The following is a 21268-nucleotide window of genomic DNA, read 5'->3' as shown; positions in this document are numbered from 1 at the left end:
CTCTCTCTCTCTCTCTCTCTCTCTCTCTCTCTCTCTCTCTCTCTCTCTCGCTCTCTCGCTCTCACCCTCTTCTTCCCGCCGAAGGAGAATGAAAGTGTACTAGAAGAACGTGACATCCAGTGCATTGCTCGTGATTTCGTTTTCTTTTACGTGTATTACGTGTACTTGTACACGCGTGTATGTGCGTGATTTCTGCTACGAGTTTGCAACTGAACGAGTGCATGCGCGCGCGCGCGCGCGAGGTTCGGCGATGTCAGAAGTTCATCGTATGAAAGGAATTGTCGGTTTTGTTCGATAAGAATGGGTCTACCAGTGAACAAACGGCGATCGATAGTTTAAAACGTTAGGATTATTTTCCGTCGCTGCAAATGTACGTGGATATTCGTGAATATACGTGATACATGCTACGTACATAGTTCATATACAAATTCATGGACGCATAAGTACTGCGTGTGCGTAGGTGGGTATTGGATGTAATGTGGGTGTGGGTGTACGTTCTTCGTACGTATGGACGTACGCGTATTTTGTGGTAACGTGTAATGGCATGGAAATGAGGCGCGCGCGAGTGTCACGCCGGAAGATACGCCTCTCGCCTGGAAAGCTACTTTGTGCTCCAAACTCGAAAGGAGAATCCTCTCGCGAGTGGCCGCTCTTACCGGTTTAACCTCATCGACATCGAGTGCGTGTTCCTTGTGGCTTTAATTCTATTTTCCCGGGTTTCGGTTCCGCCTGTAATTTTCCACCCAGTTTTAATCAACATGCGTTAACATCGAGTTCCAACACAACTGTAAAGGGCCTCGTTCGTGATACACACGACCTTCCCCAGAATCTTTGGCTACCCGAAAGAAAAATGCACAACGAGTGGCTAAGAAATTTGTTCGCGACAGTAATTTTCGCCCTTATGGTACATGGTAAGTCGAATACTCTTTCACTGTATATCTCCCTTTCTATGTATACATCTGCATATCTTTAAACTTGTTAGCTTTTCGCTGAAAATATATATCACGTAAATATGAGAATGTATTTACGTGCATATACGTATATCTAAATGTTTTTTATCTCTTCTTATGATTGTCACAACGAAATAAACAAGTAATCGTGTTACTTTTGCTTCTTTCTCTTCTCCCCCACCTTACGTTGTCGGTTCTCATTTTCTCTGCAATAGACTATAAAATAAATTGGAAATTTTTCATTTAATTCGATACAGCGAATCGATAAGTTGGAAGTTTACTGAAAACAGTTCAAGTGGAGTTATATCTTTTACGACTTCTTGTTCCCGGACATGCGATAACAAATGAGCGAAGAAACTGACACAAATGGTAATGTTCTTCGGAGATATGTAAATCTTTTGTTCTCAAATGATTCTTGTTAAGTGAACAACAATGCTGTTAAAAAGAACAAAGTCACGCAAAATTGGACCAATAATAAATCATTGGACGAGAAATCACATGCTGGAAAGTGCTTATTTTTCGTAGATACATATGTAATAGAAATCATTTCTGCACGTTCGATAAGAATGAAGAAACAGTTACAATTTCTGTAAAGTTAAATGGACCGTTCTTTTTTTTTGTTTTTTGAGCTTTTTTGTTCCTTTTTTTGTTCCTTTTCAAGCCATTGCTTGAAATAAATTGCTGATGAACTAGTAGCAAATTCGATTTACGTTCTTCTCTATTTTACGCCCAGTTATACATGGCGAATCGATAAATATCAACCGGATATTTAACGCAAAAACGAATACAGAATTGTTACTGTACCAAGCAATGCTATTTTACGATGTGTATGTATAACCCTAGTTATATCGATTACTTTAAACACGGTATAAATGATTTGTCACAACCATTTCGAAAACGTTATATTATACGTTATATTATTAGATTGTTTTATATATATATATATATGTATGTATAGATCGACTGCATAAACATAAAAAAGTGAAATTTCAAGAAAGCCGTATTAAGGCCATCTCTTGACGTACTCCTTCCCTTATTTTCCATGTTCGTAATGGAAAATAGGAAGTTACATTTCGTATGTAATTACATTTCGTGTGCACGTTAAAGGATATAAAGAAAAAGTGATATAACGAGACAACCCGAATCTTCTGTCGACAGAGGATGTACATTATTAAATGAATAATAAATTCAAATACATCGGAAATTGTATTTGAGATATAAAGTAGTTGCTGGAATGAAAATATAAACTTATCATCGGTATTGCAACGCGTCAAGTTACCGACCCATATTAAATGTTAAATTTCTTCAATTTATTAGCAATATTAAATGAAATATATGGCAACTTTATCCACGAAATCTTTCCATTTGTAGATCTTCTCTTGTATACTTTACTACTGTATATCCTTTTACGAATGATACGTGATTTGTAAACACGATAAATATACGTACTTTTCTTTCTTTCTTTCCTTTAACGATACAAATTTTGGTAATATTAAATGCAACGTATGTTGTAAATAAACATCGATTGGACATGAAAGCAACGATAATATATGAATACGTGCATGTGAAAATATATTTTGTTTCATATCGGTAGCCATATTGCATAGAATCGTAGAATTCTAATCGTAGAATAAATGTTGCATTATCGGGCAACATGAAAATATTTTGCATTGTTTGTGCTTTAGTAAAAAGATATGCTTGGATGATAGGCATTGGTTGGTCTATTTTTGTGGATGGAAAGTCTCGCGAAGATAGCCGAGTATAGCCGACGTTAAACGAAACTATTAGGTTATGCGCGACACCTGGATAGAAACGAAACAGTGATTCATGCGAAGCAAATCTGTCTCTCAACGTTGTGATAAACAATTGCATTTGCATCTTGTGCGTCTTACGAGTGCAAGTAAATTCATTACGTGCTTATCTAACAAACAAATGTTTATCTAAACCATCCATTTCAACTGCATCCATTCTACGATACTTTTGTAGATCATTTAGTTGTGTAGCAACGTAGTACATTTTGAAATATATTATATCATCCTAGTATATTTCGATTTATAGTTTCTTGAAATGATTTTTTTAGATATAGTAAATAAATCCTAGCACGTAGAGTGCATTTATATTTTCATGAATTTATAGTATACGCTTTATAAAGACTTTGACACTGTAGGAGAAGAAAACGTATCATTGTATGTGAAAGAGATTAAATATCATATAATAACGTACCAAGCATGTATTGAAATTATGTTATGTTAATAATTGAAATTTCTTCGTATCGTTAACTTATTTTTCTTTTTCCTGGTAATAACGCAAGACCATAAACTATGTTGTAATATGCGGTAGATAAACCAGAAGGTAACTGATTTAAGTCTCATTGTATAATAATGAACAAAAATGTATAACAATCTCACTTCTTTATCGATAAATGAGCAAATATGCAAAAACTTTTTGTATGCATTTTCATCGTTTCCGCGTTCAGTAATAATAAGATTAACAATAATAATAATAATTCTAGTAATAATAATAATAACAACAATAACAACAACAATAGGAAGAAAAAGAAAAAGTAGAAGGAAACCAACGAGAACGATACTGACGATGATAAAAATGTTATTAAAAACATTGGTAGTTTAACGGCTAGGGTAATGTATCGATATTTTTATTTATTAGAAGATGTAAGAACGTATTTTACGATTAATCATTTTCCCTGGGCGTTAATCGATGTACATACACATATGTACGTGCAAACCTATTGATAAAATTGACATAAATATAGAGACTGGATAGAAAGAAATGGAAAATCAGTTGAAATAGAAATAGAAAAGGATGATCGATTTTGTCCGAATAATAGAAGGCTGTTATTTTTTCCACAACTTTGGGCAGCCCTGCTTCGAAAGAACTCGAGTAGGGTGTGTCGGTCGAACCCTCTTCGAAGGTTCCGTGCGTCTTAGGTTTCCCTTGCTTCTCAAGGAATTCAATGGTTATTCCCGTTTCGTCTTCTACTTTCCCCTCGTACAAGAATATCCTTCTTAGGGATCGAAAGTAATGAAACTGTTTCTTCCTTTCTTCCTTTGTTTCTTTCTTTCTTCCTTTCTTTCTTTCTTTCTTTCTTTCTTTCTTTCTTTCTTTCTTTCTTTCTTTCTTTCTTTCTTTCTTTCGGGCTATCTTTCTCTTATACACGAATTTACACACACGGATGTAGTGCATAGATGTAGTAGATAGACGCGCAGTCATGTGTTTACGTATTAATTTTGAAAGATATTACGATATGCGTATGCATATTTACGTAAATTTAATTTATTACGTATATTTATTTAAATTTATTTTATTGGTTTACCGTGATATATGTATCCTTTGTTCACTTGCCAAATTTACTACGTCCTTTTCAGGCTACCTTCTGTTGTTTCGTCTTGCTCTTTAGATTGATCTATGATTGCATCGACCATTTTTAACATTAAGACAAAAATGTAAAAAATATCTAAAAGCAACAAAGCAAGACTCTTTTGAAAGTTTGATGTAAATGATATTCGTTATCCTTTTGTTCCTGGAATATTAGTACGATGAAATTGACATAAGATACATAGACGCATCGACACTGGCACATGTTGGTATGCAAGGAAGAGAAAAAAGAAGAGGAGTGAAAAGAGAATAGGTTGCGAGTAAGGGTGCCGAACGAATGATGGTGAATATATAAGGAATGAGAATAAAATAAAGGAGAAGTATAGTTGGGAGTTGAAAGAGGGAGGAAGAAAGGTGAAACGTTGCGTGTATAGAAGGGAACGATAAACGATTTAGGGAAGGAACGGAACGAGACGAAAGAAGGGAAATGCACGATAGGGGAAAACAGCAAGATCGAGCACAGCTGGCAGAACCTGCGAAGACGACGAAACGAGGAAAACCGACAGAGCTGAAGCGCAACAGCGGCAAATCAATACTCACGTTGCAGTCGTAAAGCTAGAAGCCAAGTCATCGTGTGTACAAGACTTTACCGAAATTAATCTATGTTGCTTGTTTTTCTTTTTCTTCTTTCTTTTTTTTTTTCGCATAATTTGCATCGAAACATTCATATATTTAAAACTGTACGATGTTATCGTTGAATTCATACATATGTAAAATATAACGTTTGATGCTTCATTTTCTATTCTACTAAACTTACATCTATCGCGTGATATTATGCCGCGATATTTAAAATAATTTAAGCGAGTATTGGAAATTGTCAGGACGGAGAATTGAGGAGTTTATAGTATATATCGGTGAAAAGTAAGGAGTTTGAGATATAAAACAGGAGAAGCAGGAAAGGTAAAATGCGTGAGGAAGTAATAAAATGAGACGAAGAATAAGAAGAAGCAGAGAGGTAGATATGATAAAAAAGAAAAGAAATACGAGTGACAGCAGGTTGGCAAGGCAGGTTGCCGAGATAGCTTGATTCGTAGAAGGTTAGAACTGAAATGAAACGAGATGCCTCGGGCCTACTGAGCGCAAGAACTGGGAGTTGGTTCACGTGCGCTCACGACTCTGTTCAACAGCGAAATATGAAAACTCCGGAGGCGATTTTAATTTAGCCACAATGTCTATTGTTTCCGAATACCGAGGCGAGATGACAAAAGAAAAATACGCAAATGTGTGTACGTGTACACGCAAACGAGCGTTTTGATGAACATACAGACGGACACTGTGAAAGACATTTATAGAGCACGATAAAGATTAAGTAAAAGTATCCGCCGAAACGAAAATAACGAGTTATCGTTGGAAAATTACAATTATTATTCTGTGATGAGAAGATTGTAAAATCTAAGTCTGTCAGCAGATGCATCTTTAACTCAATGTCTTCGAAACGTGCGGCTAACGATAATATTCGGAGAGAATAAAAGTGTGACCGTCAGATACGTATATAAAATTAAAATAATATATTAATTTTCCCCTTTTTCTCCCTCCAATTGTTGTTTGTTTATATATTCCTCACCCTTTACATCTATTTACATAAATACATGTATGTATCTAAAAAAAGGTATGGGAAATTTTCGAAGCAAAGGAATATACTCGATAAAAGCTAGCTGGAGACTAGTGAGATATCTATCAAATGATCTTTTTATTTTTCTCAAGTTTTTCTTTATTGTTGCGCGTACCTTCATCTTTTAATATTTTTCCCAAATGCAATATATTTTTACACATAATTTGCACGCCTGCATACAATACCCGTATATATGTACAATGTATGCATACATGTGTATACATATGGATAAATGTACGGCGCGCGCGCGCGCGTGTGTGTGTGTGTGTTCTTTCACATTACTTCGCTTTACCACATTTCGACTTTCATCTATGTTATTACGATGTGCCTGGATAAAAAATAAATTTGTTAGCAACTGTTAGCGTACGAAAGAGCTTAGGAGATGGACATTGAAAAGATAAGGATTTATTAATTATTAAAATGTGCTCGTGGGTTATGGAATTCGAGTAAACGTTCTTACAGATGTGAAACATTTCTCAGATGGTTTAGCTTGAGATGTTTAGGTTCGAGTAGGATTTGCAGACTGCGCGTAGCGATTGTGGACTACTCATAGTCTATAGGTCGTATCTGTACGTTCCAAGAATATTTTAGAATCCCTCTAGCGATATCGGGATAGTTGAAATAGCTTCGTTCCAGCATGGAGTTTGAAGCAGGTAACATAAGCGTATCTATCTTGGTCGTGCAAGCAACAATTTGGAAGCTATATTATATATTGTCGAATTACAAGTGACCTAAATAAACGCACGCGTGCATGAATAAACGTTCAAAGTCTAAATAAAATGGAGTGCTGTAGGGCAAAGAGAAATTATCGTGGATTTGTGTTGTTGACAAATTCAGCAGGTTTTGTAAAAAGTTAAAATGTAAAATTCTATATAATATAGTAATATTTTCCTGATCCATTGCAATTTTTCTTTAAACGAATTGTCAAAGCGATGAAAATTCTGGTTTCAGGGCAATTGAGATCACCGCGTATAACGGAACATCCTTCGGATATAATCGTGGCCAAGAATGAACCAGTAACGTTGAATTGCAAGGCGGAAGGTAAACCTCAACCCGTGATCGAGTGGTATAAGGACGGTGAATTGGTTCAAACATCACCGGGTGATGCAAAGTCTCATCGCGTTCTTCTTCCTACGGGATCTCTTTTTTTCTTGAGAGTAATGCACGGAAAGAAAGAACAGGATGGAGGAGTTTATTGGTGCGTTGCAACGAATCAAGCAGGCTCTGTTCCAAGTCGAAATGCAACCCTAACTGTCGCAGGTAAGTCTCGATCTCTTATATTTTTTCTTACATTCCAGTTGTCGCGTGGATCATTTACATGTAACGAATACATAAAAAAATATATCATATTTTTCGTAAATTACTAACAAAGATGCGACAATTTTGAGGTGAAACTGTTTCACGATCGCCGAGATGATCACAATTAGATAGAAATTTGTCGATAAAACGGAAGACAAACCAATGTTTATCTACACAGCTCGTCATGACAACGCGTCGTCACGAGAGTAGTACAGTAGTAGTAAGATGAAATTAGAATAAACTTGATTTGTAGAAAAATAGGGAGAACGAGTCGATTACGTTCGGAGAACGAAGCCCAGTTTGTTTAAGGCAGATCGATATTCAAGCGCATTGGGAAGGGGTTAGGAAGAGAGAGAAGACAGCAACCCTTCCGCATTGAATAGAACCTATCTCCTTGCTGATACACACACGTACGAGGGCGCGCGCGTGCACGCACACTCTAAATATTGCCAAATTGACCCACTGTTTTCTTACATTTGCGCGCGCCCACACACACATGGACACACTACATTTTAAAATGGTAATTTTTAAATTTAAATGAAACAAACGACTACACGAACGTTATAAATGTTATTAATCAACGTTCAAAATCTAGGAAACGTTAAGAAATATTCATCACTAAATAGATCCCGTGTAAATATATTTTGTGAATACAATAAAATTGATACTTAATATAAAACTGATTTAGACTAAAACATGTATGCATGTAACATGTATACATAAATATCTGAACAATGTTACAGAAACAATGGATTTTATAGATAAAAGGAAATATATGTTGAAAACGATTAAATTAAATCTAAGGAAATATGATGAAGGGAAAGATGAAGATTATAAATTAACAGGAACAAAATGGTAAAAGCAAAAATAAAGTTGATATAACGAAAGCGATAAGGGGAATGAAAATGGAAAACAGATAAGGAAAAGTGGAAAAGGAAAAGGAAAATCAAAATCGAAGGTTACGAAGAAATTAAAACAGCCGTGCGCTCGTATGTAACTGCATATTGTGCGTGCAATTGCAGAGATATATGTATATTTTCGCATAGCCGTGTGCGCGCGGAAACACGAGAGTACGTATGCGTATGCACGTATGCGTGCGCGAGCGGCGGAAGAGTAAGAGAGAAACGGTGGGAATGAAGGAGAAAAGAGAAAGAGAATAGAAATCGATACGGAGCTGTATCTACGGAACGAGCGTATGCTCGGCCAACAGGGTGCTGTGTTGCGCGACGTGATGCAGCATAGCTTGTCATGAGCTGTAGTAGTGTGCCTCGTACGAATACGTACGAAACGTGTATTCGAATAACGTGATTTTTCATTGAAATATAGATCATTTCGCCTTTTGAAATCTTTCCTGCGTAATATATATTATATTCAAATATATTTAGCTTTTCTGTCGTTCGTAACATCCATATATCGATACATCGATGCAAAACTATCATACTCGTATTTATTTATTCGTTAACATTACCTAATCTTGCATTTAATTTTCTACGCTTTACCGTACACTTGAAATGAATTATTTTCATGCGCTGTAATTACATAAAATGCTTGATAAAAGTTTCATAAATTATTCGCGTATTTTACTTACGCGTAATCTTTGCATAGATTACGAGAAAGAAAGTTAGAGAATGAGAGATTGATAAGTAGAGAGATAGATGGAGATGGAAATGGAAATGGAAATAGACGAAAGAATCAAAGCAACGAGCCTTTTCTTATTTTCTTTATCTAGAAAAAAATATAAAAGATAAGAAAAGTGATAGAAGGAGGATAAAAACCATTCATTAAGAATGAAACAGAAAATTTTGTTTATTTTCACTAATGGATATTTTGATTTTCAGTTTAGCGCGTCTTTTTTAGTTTTGTCGTTTTGTTGTAACTTTTGTCGCACTGACTTGATACTTGAGGACGACGGTAAAGATGGCGATAGCAATGGCCGTAGACGCAAACGGCAGTTATGGCCGGCGACTATGAATAAGGCTTTGTGCTGCGAGTACACTGTTCAACCGACTCGCACCAAAATAAACTGGTCGGCAAGCGAAAAAGAGCAAAAACGGAGAAAAAATGGTGAAAGGAGAATAGAGAGAAGATAGGGAACGATAGGAATAAAAAGAAAGAGTACAAAGGTTTCCAGTCACGATAATCTAACGTAACGCTACCATAGCCGAATGGAAAAAAAATCGATAGTGCAAATCACCGCTGAAAAAGACATAGATATTGAATCTGCCGTTAATCCAATTTACTTTGCGTTTTACTCTAAAAGAAAGGAACCAATGTTATTCTAATTGCATAATAATCGCGATAACAACGATAACGAAAGGCATAAAAATTGTCCTTTATTCTATATTCTTACGAGGATATACATTATTACGTATATAAATATGTATATATAAATGTACATATAAATGTATATATGGATGTATATATAGATGAATAACTTTGCAATTATTCGTTGAAATGGAGAAACTGAACTGAAAAAGGACGAGTCTAAAAGCGTAGAATGCTCTCGAGCGAGATTCGAGGATGCTCAGATCGATTTCTTTAATTTGTTTATGAAGTCGATTTGAACTGCACGAGAGGAAAAATCAATTGGACGAAAATGTTGGATCGACGATAGGTAGGTAGTTGTAGTTTCTTCGATTCTCTCGCCTCTCGATGAAATAACACCTATCCATCGTTTGCTCGTAACCCTCTGCTGTCCGGGGGACCCCATTCGAATCCCTCGTTCGCTCCATCCACCGCGTATCGATTAGCCGGACGGCATAGTACCGCTGTGCCGTGCCAGGGTTACTTGGCGCGGCTTTTAGGGGTAAAGAGGAGAAGAAAATGAGAGCCGGAGGGTTAGACGAGCAAAGAGAGCGAGGAGCGGATAGAAAGAGAAAGATACGGCTGACGGGGGGTTAAAAAAGGGGTGCTATTGGAGGTGCGGGGAGGTGTTAGAGCTTTTAATCCGAAAGGAGGACCTCGGTGTATATCGACGGATTGGTAGATAGGAAATACCGACACGGTAAACGTTTCGACTTGGTCTATTTCGTCAAAGTTGTTATTAATTAATTTTAATTATAATTAAAATTATAATTGAAAATTACTAATTAATTAATTATTGTTTAAAATTAAATTATTAAATTATTAAGAACAATGTTTGTAACAACGTTGTTGAACGTGGAAGCAATATTTATATAATCAATATTATATTCATATAATATAGATCGCATTGTCACTTTTAATTTTCGATCGTTTCCCTTTTCCTTCTCTGAAATGCTTCATTCGTTGATGGAAAGTATTTTACGAGAAAGGAGCAAATGAACATTTAATTACTTCTACGACACGTAAACTAAAAATCGAAAAGAGCACGTGTTCGTTACTCGATACACGCGCGTGTTTGCATGTGTGTTTTACCTTTTCGTCTGTTGGTTGTCGGTTACCTGTAGCTGTAGCTGTAGCTGTAGCTGTAGCTGTAGCTGTAGCTGTAGCTGTAGCTGTAGCTGTAGCACGTGACCAGGTTGAAAAGTCTATTGTTGACGTTAAATTGAAAAGAATCAGGTCCTTTTTCGCATTATAATACTTGGGATAACCTAACTTCTGTTCTCGTTCTTTCGTACATTCTTGTCTGGAAGAATAGAAATTCCCACCATTAATTATAAGAAAATGTACTCCGGGAATAATATTTATGTTAGTTGGTACGAAATGGGATGAATAGAATAAATGAAGGATTCGACATATATTTCCTTCCGTATATGTGAAATTATACCGTGCACACGTACATTGAGTGGGAAATAAAACGAGAGAAGGAACAATAGGAAACGCGCAAGTTGGAAGGATTAAAAAAAGAAAAGGAAGAAAAGGAAGAAAAGAAAAAGAGAAAAAAATGAGTGAAATTATCGCTTAGAATAGTGGTATACGTACGGTATACTCTATATGTACGGTATACTCTATATGTATGTTATTTCTCTTACACGTGTTGACGCATAATTAGTCGTATAATTTACTAATTTAGCAATTTAGTAATCGGCCGCTTAGTTATTTTTTTCTTTACAAAAATCTATACAGATCTTTCTATAGTTGTATACATTTCCTACTGGTAAAGAGTAAATACCGCTGAAACAACGGCTCCATTCAGTCCGAATGCTATAGTAGGTATTTCCGGCGTGGACAGCTAAGTTTGCAATGCACAGTCTGAGAGTTGCGGCGCATACAAACGCTTATCGCGAGATACAATCTACGAACACCGATAGATATCGAACAGCCACCATTCCCGTTCACGTTCGCGTTTACATTTTCCTTTGCGTTTGCGTTTGCGTTTGCGTTTGCGTTTGCGTTTGCGTTTGCGTTTCCGTTTCCGTTTGCGTTTACGTTTACGTTTACGTTTACGTTTACGTTTACGCGAGTTGGTATCTTTATCCAATTCGGTGACGCTGCTTTCCTTCATTATATTTTATACGTAACATATTTATTTTTCTCGACCTTTCTTTTTCAGCTGGAAAACTATCCTCCGATTCGTTGTTTCTCTGTGTAACGTTTATATTAATTCGTAGAAACGTAGGAAAGCATACGAAAGTAAATGTCTTTATTGAACCAACGATAACCATGTTCGACTAGATTTTTATTTCGTAATAACTGTAATGATTTTCCGAGTCGAACCGTGTCAATGTGATTTACGCGGAATGTAAGCGAAATGTAGGCGGAATGTACGCGGAATGTACGCGGAATGTACGCGGAATGTACCCTGTGATATACGAAAAACCGACCGTACGCGATACTACTTTCGATACATTTTTCCATCGATATCAAAGATCGTAGGGATAATAGCTAATCAGACAACTCCTTGGTTCTCGTATGCGCGTGCAAATCTCGTTTCTACCCAGTATGCGATGTACCTCTGTGATATATGTGCGTGAGTACGTCCAACTGCCACGCCTACCGACACTACGGTTTAATTGAGTAATCGAGTACCCTCGCGACGTTGCCTGAGCCAGCAGGAGAAGAGTCACTTTCCACTGTATTTTCTCCCTCTCTCATACTCTCCGCCCTATTCCACATTCCCACCCCCTTCTCTTATTGCCTTCTCTCTCCTTTCTATCATTCGAAATTCTTGATTTATTTGAACGGAAAGGAAAGATTAAAGCGAAGAACCAGTAGTAAGAGATTCCTTATTGTTGTGCAACAATGTCGCGTAACAATGGTCGCGTAACGTGTCGGAGGCACGTTAATTCGAAGTTATACGTAAATATTTGGGAAACGTGGTGAAGCAGTGTAGGAAGGTGGTATCAAACGAATGTCCGAATTGGTGTTTCATGTTCAGAATTCAATTTGGAAAAAGTTGACGGGAATACCAACGGGTAAGATGGGATAGCGTGTGACGTGAATTGTATCGCTTGTCCGGCTTAGGGAAATCAGGGACTTCGTGTGACAGGAACCAGACAGAAACGATGCAATTTAAATGTTAAGCGAACGGTCACGGTATCGTGTAGGCAGGTACCATACGTAACGCGTATTTTACCAAGATAGAGTGTGCGTGTTAACTCCCCCCCCCCCCCCCCTTCCTTTTGCCGTGTCGAAATTCTTCAAAGACGTTAATTTCACGAATTTCGCGAATTTCGCGAATCTCGTACGGTCGGATCTCTGACCGTAATTAAAATCCGTTTCTGCATCCGTGTATGCAATGGGTTAGGTTAGAAATGGACGTTTCGAAGAAAATAATTTTGATCCGATAACTAGATGTGGAAGGTAGAAAATGGAGATGAGTGAAATTCATAAGTAGAGAAGTATTTGTTCCTTCACGGTTAAGAGGGAACAACTTTGTCCGTTTTCCGATGGTTCTGTCTATCGAATAGTCACACGAGGGCACGAACGCCGCACACTTGTGTCTATTTATATCGAATCCGTGGGCATACCGGACCAGGCTGGCGCGTCGCGAGCAGCTCTGCCACACCGGCAATTCCTGCGTCGACGTACAACCATCTTAAATGTGCCGAATTTCGGCTAAACTTATCGCATCGTTAACTCGAAATCTCGAAAATTGTAACGAGAAGCATTTATCGTACTACTCGTTAACGGATATGGATATTTATTCTTACCATTCTTACATACCTTACATGTATGTACGCACATGTTTACTCGCTGTCATTGTAATCTGAAAAAGACGCTAACACGTTAATAATAAGAACAACAACGAGAATAATTGTTAAGAAAATTTGTACGAAAACGTGATAAAGTTATCCTAGCAAAAATTTCTACCTTTCTAAAGCCTTTCGTAAATGAAAAGAGAAAGGAAAGGAGAAATGAAAGGAGAAATGAAAGGAGAAATGAAAGGAGAAATGAAAGGAGAAATTAAAGAAGAAATAACGTGAAATAGATATATCGATATTTAACTGATTGTAAGAGTATGCAGTTGAACGATATTTCGTACGTTAAAAGATTTAAGTTGCTTTTTAACTTTTTCACCCAACACCGAACAATTAACTAAATAACGTATAAATTATCTCAAAAAGTATACACATTGGAACTATCATTCGATTAAATAAATTCGGTTAAATAAAGTATAATACTCGTATAAAGGAAACTAAATTAGTCTATAGAGACTGATCTTATATGTTCATCCACTATAACATCATTTATTCTCTCATCATCTACGATGATGAAAGTTAGATAGATAAAATTTGCGACGAGTAAGTTGGCGCATATACCCGATGCTGGTATATGCTGATATATGCTGATATATGCTGATGCATATACCTGCATATGTACGTACATACGTATCTTACATATCCTATTATGCACGCGCGTTATTTATATTTCTTTTATAGTTGACCGTAATTAAATAGATACGTTAAAGGATAAACGTTAAAGCTATCCTTAATAAAGTAAGGCAAAGTCTTGTACGAAAGCAACGGTACTTGAAATTTTATATTCGGTATTTGCATATTGTACATAGCGATATTGTACATATGTACTTGAGTATCGCTATGAATATCGAGATGGAACCCGTACTCGTACGCGTACGTGTTTGGAAGAAAAAGAAGAAATGGAAGAAAGATGATTAGGTAAAGGTTTATAGAGTTTACAGGGCATGATTCGTTTCAAAATCAAAGTATCACCCGATGAGTAGTTGGCCGAGTAGACGCGCCTACTTACGCCTACCCCTATAGTACCCCTATGTACTATGTACTATGTACGTATGAATTCGCGATCGGCTACCCGTATACGGACATACTCTATACATGTCTACATACTATATCTGTATGTATACGCGAATACATGCAGCCGGTCACCTTTCAAGACTCGGCTGAAACTCTCGGCAAGGCATCGGGCAGCCAAGCATGCAGCGTGCAAGCATACGACCGTACACCCATACGGAGATAGCCCTGTGGCCATTTGCATTGAATACGTTCTTACCTACCGAGCGAATATCCCTTCTACGTAGGCAATGCCACCGTTGCCACTGCTTCTCGCCCTTTCTAACCGGTCCTTGTACCATTGTGTTTATTTATACTCTTTAATTATATCGAATACGGTAGTGAAAAACACCGGTACAAGAATTTTCTCTATCTCTCTATAACTTTTTTCTCTCTCGCATAATCTAATATCGGTGTTATCGCGAATCGATTCGTCTAGAATCATCTCTACACACATCTAGAATCACATCTACCTACATATCTTATCGTTTATAGCGCGAAAAACCGTGACTATTTTCCATACGATTTTTCATTTTCTGTACAGCTTGAAAAAAAGGCAACAGTCAAACAAAGTTAACGAACTTACGAAAAACGAAAATCACCCTTGATGTAAATCACGCGCGATATTATAATTCTAGCGCAGCTGAATTATAATTATAATGTCCTCTTTATACTACATATTCTTAGGACTATGAACGTGCTATACTCGAGTTGACTGACCAGGCCTATGGGCATTCGTAACGAAACGAATAACGAATAACACTTGCGTTTCTTTTCTAATCTAGAACGCTGATGACACGGGTTCTTGCAATCGTCGTAGTCGTTTGCATACACCATCGTTCTATCCGTCTTGTAACAAGAGCTACCCCGATTTTCGAGTAGTTCTCTCGCACAGATGGTGCTACTCCCGCACGGTCTAACAGGCATAGTCGTTTCTCTCGTTCGTACACGCGTAGCACGAAGGGAACGCGCTTGCTGCTCTCATTAGTTGGTTCCTGCGGCAGGCGAAAAAGCCTGAGGGGGTTATATGGTCGATAGGGGTGAGAATAGGAAAAAAGACGGCAGGGGTGAAACGAGAGATCCAAGAACCCTTCAATTCTTTCGCTCCAGATCTAGCGTTCGTTAATTGCAGCTTGTTTCACTATGCTCCAACTTCACCCTCTCCATCCCTTATCGTACGTTCCTTCCTTCCAAGGTCGAACCTTCTACGCTTCATTGTTTTATTCCTTCCACGCCACTTGCATCTTTCTCCCGTTGTCGTTCCTTCTTCCTCGTATCATCTCTTATCGGTACACTTACCGATTTGCTTACCTTTATCGAGGAAAAGACTATCGAAAACATGGATTTCGATATATTTTTTGTTACTTTACATTGGCTTGAAAAATCATTTGCAATTTGTGCAAACCTCCTTCCAACTACGTAATTTTAGCCTAAATATATCGCATTATTCCTAATTCGATATAAAAAGCGAGATATATATTTGATAGAAAAGATGGGAGAATACGGTGGTGATAACGAGCGACCGAGCGAGAAAGATAGAGAAAGAGAGAAGCGTTAAAAACTAGATGAAAAGCTGTTCAAACTCTACCACACCAGTCTAGTGTACTGTTTGTACGGCGCTAACGATGAACAAACAGAGCGGAACGGCTTAGCCGATACACCGGCTATGTCGCGTGACTCATCATTCGGCTAAAGACCGAAACGATCAAAGAGAAAGGACTAGGATGAGTTCACGAGAGCTCCAGTATTCTATGATTCATCCCCGTTTTTAATTCTTCCTCATTTTTCTCGCTTCGATAATGAATTAATTCCCCCAATTATCCTCCTAGTATTTTTACAAGGAATTTTTACAAATCTTTTTTCTAGCCTTTCTAAAAGCTTCAAAGTAATGCAATTTTCTAAGCATTGCTCTAATTTTCGGATAGATTTAACGTTAGGTTTACGTTCCCGATATATTTGGCACGACATATCGTAGTTGCATGTCTATTGGATTATAATATTGTTATATAATCGTTGTTAAAACGAACAATCAATTTCTCCTGTTTCGTTTGTTGCAGTGTTAAGGGATGAATTTAGAGCAGAACCGCAAAACACGAGGGTTGCAGCTGGTGAAACTGCTCTGCTAGAGTGTGGACCACCCCGAGGTCATCCGGAACCAACGTTACATTGGAAAAGGAACGGTCATACCATAGATTTGGATGCAACTAAACGGTATTTTGCTCTCTCTCTCTCTCTCTCTCCCTCTCTGACGCGAGCGCGTGCTCGAGTTCTGCCCCTTCCTCCTTATCTAGCATAATTGCACGGCACGTACACGTTCGTAAGTGTTTGTTTACAGAATGTGTGTGTAAAGAAAATTGCGTTAACGTTGATATTTTGTATCGATTGAAACTAATCGAGATCGGAGGTGAAAGAAACGTTAGTGACTAATATCGGTCGTAAGTTGTTGTTCCTACTGAGAAACTAGAACAATTCCTACTATTCGATTTTTTTTTCCAGAATCACTTTGGTAGATGGAGGAAATCTAATGATTTCCGAGGTCAGGCAAACGGACCAGGGAAAATATCAGTGCGTTGCCGAGAATATGGTAGGCGTGAAGGAATCTGCAGTGGCAACCTTGACAGTTCACGGTAAACAATATCTCTAATATCTTCTAATTTAGGAAAAAATATATCTCGATATGGTACAAAGTACATTTCAATTTTTCCATTTGTCTTTTATCGTTAGTGAAGCCATACTTTTTGTCGACGCCTGCCAATCAGACGATCCTGGCGGACCAGACGGCCGAATTTGCCTGCCGCGTAGGTGGTGATCCTGCACCTGAAATTCTTTGGCGTCGAAACGATGGAAAAATGCCGATCGGTCGCGCGCATATTTTGGACGATAAGAGCTTGCGAATCGAAAGAGTGACATCGCAGGATCAAGGAACGTATATTTGCGATGCTGAAAACGGCGTCGGTGCCATATCGGCCAGTGCAACTTTGATAGTACATTGTAAGTAGCAGGTTAACCATTATCTACCATAGTCTCGATTAACAGTCTCGTTACCACGCGATACGTCCTTATCTTTCGTTATCTTTTCTAACGCATTTCTCATTTCCTCTCGCTCCTTCTTTTTCTTTTCCCTCCGTTTCTTCCTTTCTTTTACTCTTTTTAGCGAGGCCAATATTCACCAGTTTTCCGAAAGACGAAATAGTCAGCGTCGGCTCGAACGTTTCCTTCTCTTGCGCTGCTCGAGGCGCACCCAAGCCTTCAATCTTTTGGACTCGCGAAGGTTCGCAAGAATTAATGTTTCCTGGAAACGAATATCAAGGGCGTTACAAAATCACGGAGGATGGAAGTTTACACGTTAAAGGTATTCTTGGAAAAGACGAGGGGCACTACGTTTGTAGCGCAATCAGCCAAGCTGGTGCGACCACAGCTACAGTTTTTCTTCAGGTATTGTTTCAACGATATAACCTTTGTCTACCAACCGTCTAGATTCTCCATCTCGGACCCGACATTTTTTCTTTTCGATGTTTCTTATAAAAATGCAAAGTTCATAGAAAGGTCTATCCGAGTACAAGCAGAGTACTCTCATAAATGTATCTGAATGAATATCGAAAGATGGATTATTATCTTTCGTCGTCGTCGTCGATGCTGTTATCATTGCTATTATTAAATTGTTATACTCTTTACTAATAGGTAACATCGATCGAAGAGGTTCCACCTCCTGTCATCGAGATTGGTCCAACGAATCAAACGTCGCTACCCAAGAGTGATGTTTTGATGCCGTGTCGTGTATCTGGAAGACCTACTCCGACGATCCGATGGTACAAGAACGATCAACTTGTACGAATCGATAACGATAATAGATTCGCAGTCGCTAGTAACGGCACTCTTTCTATAAAAAATCTTCAATTAAGCGACAGCGGAATATACAAGTGTGTTGCATCCTCCGAGTCCGGGAATACGTCATGGACAGCTAGTTTAACGGTTAATCCGGGAGCAAATTATCACGGCATCGTGCCAGACATATCGGTACTTCCCGAATCTCCAAGCAAACCAAGAATAGTGAATACTACTAGTAGCACGGTCACGCTCACCTGGAGTCCAGGACACGAAGGCACTAGTAAGATAATCGATTATACCGTTGAATATTTTGCTACAAATCCAAAAACCAGCTGGATCGTTGCCGGAACCGGAATAGCAGACGGCATTTACACTGTAAGAATATGTAAATATATACGACAGACATAGGAAGAATACGATATTCTGTCGTAATGGTAACCCCTTTTCTTCTTTCTCCCTTACAGGTAACAAATCTCAAGCCCGATACGGGTTACGTGTTCCTCGTTCGTGCTCGAAACGCCCAAGGTCTTTCCGTTCCTGCTCCTTTTTCGGATATCGCGCGTACCACCAATTTCGATCAACACGCCATTCCTCAAACTGAACTGATCCGAGCGAGAGATCGTCTCAACAGTGATATTCTTTATTTAAAGGATGTTCAGCCTTTGAGTAGCACCAGCGTAAAGATTGTCTGGGATGTAAGTAAAAGATCAAAACGATCTACATACATATATACAGTCGTTCCAAGGATCTGTAACTTAAACTTTGTACAAAACATAAACGAATAAACATTGCGAATAATTAGCTTTACTTTAGGAAAGTTATATTTAAAGATAAAAGTTCAACCACGTCTCATCCGTTTGTTCGTTTTTCCTCCAACGATTTAACATGGAACGAATTGGTCGAAATTCCTTATTCAAAATTGTCCTTATTTATTTACTTTCCGGCTTATTATGTTGTTTCCCCTATGAATCTTTAGATACTCGGAGCCGCTGATTTAGTCGAAGGCTTGTACATAAGGTATCGTGAAGTTTCCGAGAAACCGGAATATCGAATGGTGACGGTACTGAACGCCGGAGCAACCAGCTATGTCTTAACCAACCTAAACAAGTACATGCGTCACGAGTTTTTTCTAGTTCCTTTTTACAAGACCATCGAAGGGCGGCCGAGTAATGTGAAATTAGCAACTACGCTGGAAGATGTACCTTCTGGAGCACCTGAAAATGTTCATGTTGGCATGATAAATGTAACTTCGGCGTTCGTTCGGTGGTCTCCACCGCCGAAAAGTACGCAAAACGGACAATTAATAGGATATAAGGTAAAAATAATCGAGCTAGTAGAATTTTGTCTTATTTACTATGTTTCTTTACATTTTGAGAATAATGTCATCTTCGATTTTAACAGATATTAACGGATCGTTTCTTTTTAACAGATTCAAATCAAGAGCAATAGCAGCAACAAGATTCTCGGACAAATGTCTTTAAATGCGTCAACGACATCGGTTATTATCAATAGTTTAACGACAGGTGGTCTTTATACGGCCCGTGTTGCCGGATTAACTCGCGTAGGTCTTGGACCTTTTTCAAATCCTATTGTTTTGAACATGGACCCGGGACAATTGACGCAGTTACCGCCGCAAACAGATCCGAGCCAAAGAAATGCATCTGTCGTTAATAAAACTTGGTTTCTCATCCTAATGATAACAGTCGTGTTGACTGTTATCGCCGCTTTATTGGGAGCTGTTTATGTTCGACGAAGACAAGCGACCAGTAAACAACTCGGTCACTTGAACGTTCCTGTCGGTACAGCTAACGACATTTGTCAATTAAACAAGGACACTCTGTGGTTGGAACGCGGTTGGAGGCCAAGCAACACCCTCCAGCCCTCTTCTACCGATAAGGATTGCGAAACAAAACTATTAAGTAATCAAAATCAAATCGGTCTCCCTCCTAGTCTCGTTGGTATGACCGGCTCGGAGTACGCTGAGGTTAATTTAACGACATTTTACAATGCCCGCAAACAGTTGCAAGCTCCACCAGAACCATACGCAACAACGACACTCTGCATGCCTACTCGTAGTCCAGATTCGATAGAAACAAATGGTCGGAAATCAAATTCGAGTGACTCTTGCCTTAAGCCGGACTATTCGAGTTTAGATTCAAATCTAGATCGAAACAAATCGACCGTGTCGCCGAGTAGCGACAATGCCAGTAGCGTTTATAACGCAGATGATAATACGGAAGCGCAAAGGAGAGCTCATCAATACAGAATGCCGTTACCAAATGAAAGTCAACCCCCGAATTGGTGCGATATGCTACCACCCCCACCAGAACATCCGCCTTCGTTCGAGGGATCTCTTGGCTCGTCTAGAACACACTCTCATACGCATCAACATCAGCACCAACATCAATATCAATACCACCATCATCATCATCCGCATCAAATTCAACACCAATATCAGCATCAACATCATTATCAACATCAACAACAACAACAGCAGCAGCAGCAGCAGCAGCAGCAGCAGCAGCAGCAACAACAGCAGCAGCAGCAGCAGCATCAAACTGCATTCAGTCCCCATTTAGGAAAAAGAAGCATCGAAAGACAAAACGATTTGGAACTCATGGCAGGTGCAGGATTAGCTTTGGGGCTAGGTTTAAGTTCGAGTTCGAATTCAGGCTCTGGCTCTGGATCGGGTTCTGGTGGCGGTGGTGGTGGTAGTAGTGGTGGCGGTGGTGGTGGCGGTGGTGGTGGTGGTGGTGGGGGTGGTGGTAGTGGTAGTGGAGGTGGCTCTGGTTCCGGTTCTGGATCGAGGAATTCTCAAAGTCCGCCAAGTCCGCCAACCAGAGGAATCAACAATTTAGGAGATTCGGGTACAATTTGGAATAGTTCGGGTCAACAATCGCAATCGTTCGAAAATTCTATTCAACAAAATAATATTCATCAACAGAGTAGGTATACGAGTTTACCCCCGCAAACGAATCCACAGACACTGCCTGCATTTCCACAGTCTTTCG

At 38.7% G+C, this 21268-nt stretch overlaps 1 protein-coding gene across 1 annotated transcript in view; it reads left to right on the top strand.

Moving 5' to 3' along the window:
• Positions 1-477: 477 nt before the first annotated feature.
• The window catches only part of LOC108553903 (roundabout homolog 2), a 21847-nt gene continuing 1056 nt past the window's right edge, over positions 478-21268 (top strand). The window contains exons 1-10 of the mRNA XM_017908987.1: positions 478-911; positions 6910-7218; positions 16487-16640; positions 16926-17056; positions 17154-17420; positions 17584-17864; positions 18111-18632; positions 18722-18952; positions 19234-19572; positions 19687-21268. The exon at positions 19687-21268 is cut by the window's right edge and continues 522 nt beyond it. Coding sequence (XP_017764476.1) covers positions 851-911; positions 6910-7218; positions 16487-16640; positions 16926-17056; positions 17154-17420; positions 17584-17864; positions 18111-18632; positions 18722-18952; positions 19234-19572; positions 19687-21268 — 3877 coding nt within the window. The 5' untranslated portion in view covers positions 478-850. The remainder of the gene's footprint in view (positions 912-6909; positions 7219-16486; positions 16641-16925; positions 17057-17153; positions 17421-17583; positions 17865-18110; positions 18633-18721; positions 18953-19233; positions 19573-19686) is intronic.

This window comes from Eufriesea mexicana, unplaced genomic scaffold (genome assembly GCF_001483705.2).
Source record: "Eufriesea mexicana isolate 0111107269 unplaced genomic scaffold, ASM148370v2 scaffold13881, whole genome shotgun sequence".
Taxonomy (NCBI): domain Eukaryota; kingdom Metazoa; phylum Arthropoda; class Insecta; order Hymenoptera; family Apidae; genus Eufriesea; species Eufriesea mexicana.
The sequence above is the reverse complement of the archived record's forward strand: the minus strand, read 5'-3'. Positions and strand labels throughout refer to the sequence as shown.